The 12648-nt window shown below is 44.2% G+C and overlaps 1 protein-coding gene across 2 annotated transcripts in view; it reads left to right on the top strand.

The window, feature by feature from the left end:
* Positions 1-12648, top strand: part of DYNC1LI2 (dynein cytoplasmic 1 light intermediate chain 2) — a 424537-nt gene that overhangs the window by 130039 nt on the left and 281850 nt on the right. For both annotated transcript variants that reach the window (XM_078669984.1, XM_078669985.1), the window contains exons 6-7: positions 3431-3524; positions 8543-8678. In XM_078669984.1, the coding sequence (XP_078526110.1) occupies positions 3431-3524; positions 8543-8678 (230 nt within the window). The remainder of the gene's footprint in view (positions 1-3430; positions 3525-8542; positions 8679-12648) is intronic.

Raw genomic sequence — 12648 nt, 5'->3', positions numbered from 1 at the left:
CACCACCACCATGTCCACCACCACCATGTCCACCACCACCATGTCCACCACCGCCATGTCCACCACCGCCATGTCCACCACCGCCACGTCCACCACCGCCACGTCCACCACCGCCACGTCCACCACCGCCACGTCCACCACCGCCACGTCCACCACCGCCACGTCCACCACCGCCACGTCCACCACCGCCACGTCCACCACCGCCACGTCCACCACCGCCACGTCCACCACCGCCACGTCCACCACCGCCACGTCCACCACCACCACGTCCACCACCACCACGTCCACCACCACCACATCCACCACCACGCCCACCACCACCACATCCACCACCACTATGTCCACCACCACCACATCCACCACCACCACCACATCCACCACCACCACCACATCCACCACCACCACCACATCCACCACCACCACCACATCCACCACCACCACCACATCCACCACCACCACCACATCCACCACCACCACATCCACCACTATGTCCACCACCACTATGTCCACCACCACTATGTCCACCACCACTATGTCCACCACCACTATGTCCACCACCACTATGTCCACCACCACGTCCACCACCACCACGTCCACCACCACCACGTCCACCACCACCACGTCCACCACCACCACGTCCACCACCACCACGTCCACCACCACCACGTCCACCACCACCACGTCCACCACCACCACGTCCACCACCACCACCACGTCCACCACCACGTCACCACGTCCACCACCACCACGTCACCACGTCCACCACCACGAAGTTCACCACCACCACCACGTCCTCCACCACCACCACGTCCTCCACCACTACCACGTCCTCCACCACCACCACGTCCTCCACCACCACCACGTCCTCCACCACCACCACGTCCTCCACCACCACCACGTCCTCCTCCACCACCACGTCCTCCTCCACCACCACGTCCTCCTCCACCACCACGTCCTCCTCCACCACCACGTCCTCCTCCACCACCACGTCCACCACCACGTCCACCACCACGTCCACCACCACGTCCACCACCACGTCCACCACCACGTCCACCACCACCACGTCCACCACCACCACGTCCACCACCACCACGTCCACCACCACCACGTCCACCGCCACATCCACCACCACCACGTCCACCGCCACATCCACCACCACATCCACGTTCACCACCACCACGTCCACCGCCACATCCACCACCACCACGTCCACCGCCACATCCACCACCACATCCACGTTCACCACCATCACGTCCACCGCCACATCCACCACCACATCCACGTTCACCACCACCACGTCCACATAATTACACGCAACATAATTACACTGCACTCAATGCAACATACACTCCAAATACCACTCAGTTCCACATAATTACATGCCACATAATTACTCTACTGAATGCAACACACACTCCACACAATACCACTCAGTGCCACAGAATGATATGCTACATAATTACAATGCAACATGCACTCCAAACAATACCACTCAGTGCCACATAATTACACGCCACACAATTACACTCTACTGAATACAACATACACTCCTCATATTACCACTCATTATATGCTACATAATTACACTGCGCTCAACGCAATATACACTCCAAATACCACTCAGTGCCACATAATTACACTGCACTCAATGCAACATACACTCCAAATACCACTCAGTGCCACATAATTATATGCTACATCTTTACACTGCGCTCAATGCAAAATATACTCCAAATACCAATCAGTGCCACATAATTATGCTACATCTTTACTCTGCGCTCAACGCAACATATACTCCAAATACCACTCAGTGCCACATAATTACACTATCTATCTATCAATCTATCTACTCTATCGCCCTATCGCCCTCGCCCTATCGCCCTCGCCCTTTCGCATCACCACCACAGCATCACTCCGGGGCACAACACCATCCCTGAACACCGCACCATCCCTGAACACCGCACCATCCCTGAACACCGCACCATCCCTGAACACCGCACCATCCCTGAACACCGCACCATCCCTGAACACCGCACCATCCCTGAACACCGCACCATCCCTGAACACCGCACCATCCCTGAACACCGCACCATCCCTCGTCGCCACCACACCATCAATCTGTGCAACCATTCAACAACTGGTTCAAAAATGTTCTCTCAATGTTTCAAACTTTATTACAAATGTCACAAAAAGATGTTATTTCACTTGGATTTTCGTCACATTAAAATACACTGAACATAATCTTCACAAAAGTTATTTACAAAAGTTTAAGCTACTGCCATTATAAATTACAATAACTTTTATTTAAGTATTTAAAAAAATTAAAAGCCATTGTTATTTGTAATGTCAATACATCTAAGTCACGTAAATACAACACATATTGCATTACAAATGCTATAGGTGTCACATTTTCGAAAGTTATAACTATAGCCACTGTAAATGACAAAGCTATTAATTTAGCTATTTTCAAAACCAACACCTAAATAAAAAATGTGTAATTTACAATACCAATAGCTCAAACTTTCCTAATGCGAGACCTATTGCATTGCAAATGCTTGTTCTCTTAGGTTTATGGGAAATGAAGTTTGTTGATGTTTTAAGTAATGGCTGCTGTGTGAATAAAACAAAGAAAGAATAGCGTAAGCCTCGCCTCTGGTCCCGACCTAGAATACAAAATGCAGCTTCTATACAACTCATCAATTCACATACTTGAATTTGAGTAGGGCTGGAGTGGAACGCAGTGAGCCACACCAGAAGAGCCTTTCAGAAAGGAGGAATCCCACCTGAGGTACTCAAAGCACTCATAAAGACGATTAAATAAAGGACAAGTCGCTTTAACATTACAAATTCACTGAGTCATAGTGTACTTTGCATCTTTTCTACACCCAACAAGAGCAAGGGACAACTGACATCACTGAGAAGACATGATATTTTGGGGCAGACATCGCCTAAATAAACTGCAGCTGCATTGGACAAGCACTTTAGTTCTGCATTGTACTGAATATTCAATAAAGAGTTATTCAAACCAATTTTCCCACATAAATTGCAACAGTGACCCGGGGAGTAACCGAAGATGATGATTTCAGTTTTACCTAATTTCAACATAAAGAGTAGACGTCAATCCATAAAATGGTGGATCTCATACAGTTGTTGAATATATTGTGGAGAACTGATAGTTGCCCTTAAGTTGGATCATCAATTGCTGTCAGGTTGCTGTCATTTCAGCCTTACTTTGCAGCTGATTTTGTACTGATTATTTTTCGGTGAAGGTATCATTGAAATGTTATTGCACGGTCTTCTTGCCTGAAGTGGTTCACTGTTATTTTCCAAAGTACATGGAGCTGAAAGTGTATTTGAACTGCTGAAACATGTGCTTAAGAGATGTGCTGGGGCACATTCTGATGTTACTCTAAATTACTGTTTTCTGCAGTGTGATGCAGTGGGTGTCTTGGAGAAGGAACACGACTACAGAGAAGAGCACTTTGATTTCATTCAGTCGCATATTCGAAGATTCTGCTTAAAATGTATCCTTTGACATAGAAAAATATTATTTGAATTATATTTTTTTAACGCAAGCTGAAATATGATACTTTACTTTTAATGTTAATGGAAAGCGAGTTAACTGTTCTAGGGATTAACTGAAAAGTTTGTATGTATCTATTCCTCACCATTATTTTACAGTCAAAAAAACAGCAGAACACTTTACATCCCAGACTGTGCGGTTTACAGGAGTGAGTGACCAAGGATATAGATGCTCTAGGGAGCTGTTTTATTTTGGCATAGCCTTGAGAATTTCATTCATTGATTGGCATGCCACATGTTCTGATGCTATATTTCCAGTATTACTGTGTCACTAAACTTATTCTATCGCTTTGGTTTAATAACTTATAAATCATTGAACATAGTCCCGCTTCAAAGCATTGCACAAATGTTTCTACTGGTGACTAATAATAATATACTATTATTTAAATATCTGTTTATTTTAGCATTACTTCTAATGAATACTTTTACATGCAGATTGCCCACCTCTTGAATCCTCTACAGAGACAGACTTCAATGAGAAACGATGAAATGACTCTCCCATGCAAACTGTTGGCACTGTGACTCCAAAACCCTTGTGTCTCACTGGATTTGAGGTCAAGGAGTTCCATATGGTACTACCCAGGCAATATGATGAGTATGTTTTTTCTATGGCCCTGGCAATATGATGCCATTTGTTTTTTCCATTGTCCTGTGACTCCAGTATGGAGTCCAGTAGTGCTCTGGCTCAGTGTTTGGTACCACCGGTTCTACTCCCGGCCTTTTCAGCTCCTGAGGTGGTGGCTTTCATGCAAACCATGCTCTGAACGTCTGTGGTGCACCTTCGACCTCAAGGCAATTGTGGTGTCTTAGACTTCATTTGCTGGCAGTTCATTCCCCAGCATCAGTCACCTTCTGTACTGAGCCTGATTCTACTTTGAATACTGTTGTTCTTCTGCCACCAAAGGCCTCGTCACCTAAGGCACCATTTCCAACTCTAATTTCAAGTCCTGTGAGGTGTCCTTCTTTTGCGTCTCCTGCTGTTCTCTATCATGGTACTTCAATTGAGAATTTTGCTGGTTCGAAACATTTAATTGAGGTGAATTCGTAATGTTCATACTCCGTAGAAGTTCCCAGAAACCACATGCTTCCAGCACTCATGGTTCATTTACTCCCAATGATTTGCTACAGTCACTTCTGTTATGTATAACTTTGGAGGAGGTTTTTTGCAAGGGGACTGTCGTGTTTGAACTACATCTTCCTTTGTTAGGGGTTAAAACAGGCATTTTGATTGAAATGCTGCAGATCGGTCGTTCTAATTCGCAAACCTTGTTACCTTTTAAGACGTTGTTGGATTTGGTTACATCATCGTGGAATAGGCCAGCACCTGCACAAGGTATTAACTGTGAGGTGGCTTGTACCCAACAGTCCCTGAGTCACCTGCCATTTCTGTCTTCTCACCCAACCACAGGCCTGGGTGTACTGCATCCAGATTTCACTGATATCTGCACTGTTCCTTCCCTATCTGATGGGAAGTTTTTATGGATGAAATTGTTGAAAATGTTTTCCTCCGGATGCTAGTCTGACACTTTGCTCCTGTAACATCACATGTATGTGATTATTTTAACTAATGTCCTTGGGCAGATGGTGCAGATTGTGGTTCCTCTCTTTCTGGACCACCTTGGAGGTCACTTCACTTAAGTGGTTACTTATGGTTTGTCTCTAGCAATCTTCTTAGGTCTTGGCTTTGTGGCCCGATCTTTCGGCTCTTCTGTGGCCCTGTTTAGACATGGTTTGTTGGGCTTCTTGGACCCTCATTAATTGGCAGGTTCAAATGTGCTTGATGAGACCTTTCATGGTTTTTACCTATTTAACAAGCTAATTTATCTATGTGTGGATGGAGCTGCCAAAAGATGTGCTAATGAGCAATTTTGTCGACGCGCTACCTGTGTTATGAATATGCCCTATGGAGATAGTGGGTCACCTAATAATTTTACAGGAGTGTGACATTACGGGCATCACCATTTCTGATAAGCAGCTGTTCCTGACCCCATTTGTTGCAAGGGACGTGGTGATTTTCTACAGTACTATGGTCAGAAGTAGCAGGTGTTGTGTTCAATGTTTTCTTGAGGAACGGATCTGAATGGTGATTGTTTGTGAGAACAGTGCAGTTCAGGCTCAATCTGCATGGAGGTTTACTCCCTGTGGGGTTTGCTTTTTGTTTCTTTCTTGGCGATATGATATACAATTCCGTTGTAAACTGAAGCCACTCAGTTTAGTCTCCCTGTAAAGAATCGCATCCTTCTAAAACTGTGCCCTGTGGTCCATAAAGTGCAACTTAGTCTGAGGCTGGATGTATTATTAGGTCTTGTGATTGCTTGTTTCTTGATGGTACCTTTCATCCTCTGATAGGGAATGGTGTTTTGATTAAGCAGCAGTTAAGTTGGTCTAGTGATCTTACGCACTTAGGAATATGAAGATGCCTTTTTTGGCTTTTAATTTGTGGTAGCCTGCCACATTAATGGGTATTTTTGTTTCAGCGGTTTGTTTTAGGCTATGAGGTCCCCACACGTTTTGTCTGATAGCAGGCGTACTCATTGATTGGCATGTGGAATACTTACCAGAAGTTAGAGTAAGCTTTGCTCACCCTGTGTGTTCTTGTTCAAATGTGGCAGTCCTATTTTATGACGTATATATTAATTGATTTTACATAAGTACTTAATTGAACACACTATACAATGCAGTGTATTTAGCAGCAATCTCCTTGAACCCTCCGCCCTATTTAAGGCATTTACATTTCAATATACCAAAAGTACAATCTACGTTCCAGTCAAGCAACCTGCAGCCCAGGCCCCCCAAATCTTACAATATGTTCCAGGGCAGCCCATGGCTTTATAGACCTAGCGATCAGCCTCTGCTCAGTACTCCATTCTGCATGTCCATTCGTCTAACGTAGGATATTGGGTCCCTTTAGGCAGGATGGATTCTTTTGATGTGCCAGTATGGCCAGGTGTACAATCTGGTGAATTTCACCGGTTAGCCTCCCAGGTACGGTGTCTACCACAGGATGATAACCAGGGTCCCCCATTTTTTAGGCTACCCTCCTTCAATTTAGGCTAGGGTTCCTTCTGTTTCCTTACTCTTCTATGGGGCTCAATACTCCTGTCTGGCCCTGTTAGTGGATCAGCTGGTTTTGGACACTTTGTGTAGCATTGCATTTTAATCTTTTAGGGCGGTTAGTAATTGGGGTTCCATCAATTTCAGTCAGGCCATATTGTTGTGGCCATTTTGACACAGTTATGCTTCTTACGTATTTAGCTTTCTTTGGAGTGAGGTGTAGCATAAGGGAGATGTAGATCGGTTGCCATTCGATGTTGTTACTTGAGATACGGGCTGATTTTTGACATTCTTTTGGCATATAATTTGTAGCCCTTTGTGCTTTCTATGGTTCCCGTTCTTGAAAAAAGGAGAAATGCTCAACAACAAAAGAATGATCCCTTACAAATAAAAGTTTGAATAAAGGGTTTTCTCTGTATGGTTTGGACCCTGTACGATTCAGGTGTTTTCTTTAGATGTTTTCTAGAACATCTTCATTTCTTCTGTCAGATGAGACCCATTCCTTGCGGTCACCCTACATGTTATTAGCAAGAGATCCTGCTAGATGAAGTCAGGAGAATTGTTGTTTTCTTGGTGCTTGTTTGTTGCTAGCTTGGTCTTGCGGGGATGGTTGCATTCATGGGTTTACATAACACTGTTCTTGCGTCTCCTCAGACCCTTCTACTGGGATTTTTCTTTAGTATTTGTTCAAGAGGTGAGAAGTCTGCAGAAAGAAGTATCTTCCAAGGATGAAGTTTCTGGTAGGTACACTTTCTAAAAGCAGATTCCTCACTGACTTACCCGCTTCCCCATTCTCTTTGAATGTAGAAAAAGGATTGGAGCTGATGTCACAGAGCTGGGGGTGGTTCCAAATATGAGTACATGACCGCACATCCGAATAGGCACTAAGGTTGTTTTGGTAATGCAGAGCCACTTGGCAGTGTGGGAGAGCTATTTCAGCTTTTTCAAATTCAGTCGGGCGCCTGTGGGAATTCATGAGGTGAGTAATCTCCAGGTAGCTAGAGTATTCACTAGAAACATCGATACGGAAGGTATGTAACTTAAACTTTGCAGTTTTGATTTCTGAAGAGAAATGATCCTTTGAGTAATTAAACCTAGTTCCATCTGTGATCTATAATGTAAATAATGCAATAACGTTTATTGTATAGTTAATTAAAACCATAGCATATAGGCATAAAATCTTTCAAATAAAACGGTATGAATCAGTTCATCATCTGACTCAATACTGTAATCACATTATTCCATTCTTTAAATAATCTATGCGGTACCCTTATTATAATACCAATTACCTCATTCTAACCTAGTCCGACATCAGGTCCATCAGTCACATTAACCTAATCTCATTAACACTAAAATTAATGTACTATATGATGTAATCCTATAAGAGAATCCGCTGTATGTACACCAGGATAGATTATTTCTTGGGCTCAATTAAAATCATGCCATAGTCTTTACTTGAGGGCCGATGGGGCAATTCAATCTGAACTATAGAATGTATCCTATATAGGGAAAATATATATGTATATTTTTCGAGGTCCTTCTCAATGGAAGCCGAATGCCATTTTTGTTTCATTCATTGGTACATTAGTTTACCAGCCATTCTGTGCTTTGAACTCTGTATTTAGTGTAACATCTCACTGAATGTATAGAAGATTGCATAAAAAGTGCTGCACAAACTAGAATATTATTCACAGTAACATATGTTAACCGCATGCGTGCGGCCGTTTTTCCCGCTGTGTGCGGCATTTTTGTAATTACCGCGTTACATGACGAGCTCAGTTCGTCATCAGCACACGGTAGGTAACGCTGATGACGAGCTGAGCTCGTAATCAGCATGGAAGGGGTTAAATGTTTAGTGTGTTGTACTAAGGGTTTATAGATCATTTTCCTTGAATGAATCTGTTAGATGGAGCTGCCTTGATTTACACATCAGTTAAGGAAGAAAAGAACCTCGATTTATTATACAAGTATATTGTTCATAAAACATATGGTTTTCACTTTGCCACACCTGCCTTGGTGGTAGAAAAGGATGCAGTTTTTATGTAAGTATAAAAACAGTCTGCTTAAACAAATCCAAATGTATGTTTGTTTGTTTGTTTGTTGTTTTTGTGTATCTGCACACTCTGTGCCCCCAATCTGCTGGTACTGGGTCTTGAAAGACATTGCCAGGGTGTACGGCTGTGGTTAAAGACCACATGCTATGACCAGACTCCGTGAGCATAACTAATAGGGGCATGCTCTGTGTACTTGGCTGACAGAGAGACTGTCACCAAGGGGAATGTGCCTAGATCCCATTGGAAACTACCCATGGCCAGCAGTGTAGTAGTACTGGTACTAGGCTTATGGCCTGGTGGAAGTACCAACAAGATATTTTAATGTAATCTTGTTGGTACTCTGAGCATTTGATACTGGCAGAGAGAACAGCTGAAGGGCATATTCTGTAGGTATTGGCCATGGGCACAACCTAAGTTCAACCAGTGTGCACATCTGTTACGGGCACAGGGCATAGCCAGAGGTCTTTTTTTTAATCCACAGTACTAATGGGGTATGACTGGAAAAAAACTCTGCCATTTCCCATACGGGATAGGGCACCTTTTCATGAAGAACAACCCTTGAAGACCCACCAACCTGGTAGATTTGGCACATTTGCCAATCAGGATCGAGAATTTAACTTTTCAAATGGCTTCTTGCTATTTGAGATGGCCAAAATGATTTGAGAGTTGTGCCCAATAAAATCAAGGGTTACAACACATGTTTTCAAGTGTGTGCCTTAGTTCTCTAGTACCTTCACCCTTTGAACATTGTTTGCAATGTAGTATGCAAGACAAAGAAATTACAATTACGATATTCAAACAATGATCAACCTTTTGGGATTTATTAGCTGAGAGAAATAGTCAAATTGAGAAACTGGACCCGCAGTGAATCAAAATCCGTTATCTTACCCAAGATTTTTTATATTATGTGTTCATTTTAGGCACTCCTGGTCATTTCGAGACAAACCACTCATTTAGTGTTGGTATTGTTTGGTACCACCAGTGCCAAGATGGGGACTATAAGCCTGGAGGATGCCATTTGTGCATTGAAGAATGTGTCCTAATTCAAACCCAAGAAGGGGTCTGGTGTGATTGTTATGAAAATATGATAGCTGTGATAATTGGTGTGTATAATAACTGGCTTTGGGAGCCAAAGATCACCTGAGTTTGGTTGAGGCCAGCAGAATATCCGCTCTAGGGCAGTGTCTTGCGGCTCTCCAAATAAAGCTCTTAATGTCTGAATCTATCTTCTGTAGGGTGTCCTATTTTATTGAGCGCTGCAGCATCCTAGAAATCTAATTGTAGTTTGGTGCTACAGTCCTCTTTACAACCTATTCCCTCCCCCAAAAAGAGAAGTTTCCTTTTGTCCCCACTATCCCCTCTCTCAACTAACCCCTGTACCCCCCCCCGACATGCAGTCCCACTAAACAACAAGATCACTTCCTGCCCCTCCCCCTTGCCAAGGGTAACAGATACTGCCCCCAGCCCCTTCTTCTACCTCTTCTACCACAACACCACCCACCCTCCCAACAAAGCATGGGTCAATCACCGGCAGAGGGTGTCTTTTTTTTTTTTTTTCCCTTGTTCTAAGACACAACCTTGGGCTCTGTTCCATCGTCTGCCTGCACCACCCGACCCCTGGCGACCTACTCTATTGCCCCCCCACTCCTCTAACACAGTCAATGCTTCCTACCCAGGGCGCTAATCCCAACACGCTCCCACCCAACAGTCCTCGTCCTACCTGACCTCTCAGGGCCAGACCCACGTCCGGGAAAGGGGCCACCCCACCCCCTCCCAGGTTTCCAATATTGGGCCGCAATATATCTTAGATTATCTCTTAGTATCTCTCACTTTTCCTTGGATATTGTCTCCAACCCTGTCTCCTGCGACTGCCGGCTTACCCCCCTTCCTAGCACAATGTATCATATCATATCCTATTACTGTACAGAGTTATCACATCTTTCTGTTGGATGACACTCACCCATACTGTATCTCTTTTCTTTACTTAATAAACAAAATATTGCAACACAAGGAAAAGTTATATTTGTCTAAATAGTGCTTTTGGTTCTCTTGTTTGATCTTTCATGAAAAGTTTTATATTTTTATAGCACTCTCCGTACTACTTAATTTGTACTGTTCGTTGCAAGTTGTGGGCCCCAGAACTCAATTGTGGTACCCGGTTTTAAGTTTCATCATCAGGCTTCAACCCAGAGCAAGTTCGAGAAGGTCAGAAAGGGAGAACAAAGTAGGAATAAAAAGATCCAAAAATATTGACAAAGTGAGGAAGGAGGCATGGAAAACAATCTGCAGGAGTGAGACAAAGGTTAGGAGGGATGGGTTGTGGAAGTAAGAGACATGAGGAGGAATCAACTAGGCGGTCTTTGTATTCAACTAATTTGGCTTTCAGCATAGCCTTTTGTGGGGTTATTTTAACTCAAGTTCTTTTTTGCAGAGAAACAACCTTGGTCCTGACAAATGCCTACACGCCTGCAGGGTTATTGAAGGCAGAAACATGTTGACTAAATGTGTGGGTTACATTATTTACCACTTATTTTAGCCTCTATCCTCTGGAAACAATTGCAGCTGCCACGCCCTCCCAAAAAACATAATAGTATTAAAAAAAAGTTAGACTGCTAGAGTTTAAGGGAGCAACGGAGGAGTGAGTGTTGGGTGGGGAGAAGGAACAGGAAGTAGATTAGGGGAAAAGGTACTGAAAGCGTTTGAGGCTAGGCCTGGGGTGGCCCAAAAAGCAAATATAAAAGTAAAAGTACAGGGAGGAATGGGAAGCATTGGACTAACTTTGGGAGAAAGACGAGGGAGAGGGCAACACAGGAATGTGCGGAGAGAGGTGGGTGTCCAGGGGTGGGAAGAAGCACATGAGGTAGAGAGATGGCAATCACAATCACTCTCTTGGAGTGCTGAAAGAAAAAGAAAGAAGTAGTTCCCTAAATGATATAAATGGAATGGTTCAAGTCCGGTAAAGACTGGTGACGTTGCTAAGCTCCAGGAAAGGACAAACACAGGAAAAGGACAACCAGACATTGACTAAAAAGCAAACAAATCGGTGACAATAAAACTAACTAATGATAAGCAATGGACGGCCTTCAAACCCACTGTATTCTTTTGATGTCGTCCACACAAGGCTTTTCAGCTACAAGCAGCTAAAATCCGTCTGGTAGGCAAGACCTAAAAAGGGGACAAGAAAGCGGGTTTTGCAATTGAACATGATTTACATTGAACTTCACTGTGGCTTACAAAACAGCATACGGCTTCTAGATTTCCTAAAATTAAAAGCGTAACAAATTCAGATGATGTTTAGATATGGTAGGTGGTGTCTCCTCTCAAAACTCCGAGTGGATTATTTGTGTTGGTGGCTGCTTCTCTAAGAATGTGGAAGCATCAATTTGTCAGTCATCTTTGCACCTACAATAGAGATTATCAAGATGCTTTACTTTCAAGGAGTCTAACAGAATCAGTGGGGTAGAACTGTGCCATACCATTGCAAAATAAAGACCTCTATAAGGGATCTGCATGCTTGAGTGATGTGAATGAAATCATGTAAAGTACTATTTAACAATGAAGGGTAGACTGCCTGTTTTGGGTTAGCAGCGTTGAATGCCTTACACAACTTCTAAGGTTGCATTGTCTGGGGTTAGCAGTTAACAAGCAAGAATGTCGGGGGCGTGGCTAGCCGCCTAAGATGGCGGTTGGGTCTTGGTAGAGCTCCGGACCCTCAGGGGGGATTTACTCCTTCTATGCGCCCTTCCCCGGCCAACGGATATCGACACAAATTGGCTTGAGTCCCCTCCATTGTCATGTACCCTGTTTGATCCTTGAGACTGTAACACAGAGAGGTTTGGAGCCCGGGCCTGCTCGCCGCTGTGTTCAGGCGGAGGCCGGGGACTGCGGAGTGACGCGGGTTAGGGCACAGCGCCGGCGGCCCAGCACACCACTGGGCGAGGCCTGTCCGGAGATCGGA

Source organism: Lissotriton helveticus, chromosome 12 (genome assembly GCF_964261635.1).
Source record: "Lissotriton helveticus chromosome 12, aLisHel1.1, whole genome shotgun sequence".
Lineage (NCBI taxonomy): Eukaryota > Metazoa > Chordata > Amphibia > Caudata > Salamandridae > Lissotriton > Lissotriton helveticus.
The sequence above is the reverse complement of the archived record's forward strand: the minus strand, read 5'-3'. Positions and strand labels throughout refer to the sequence as shown.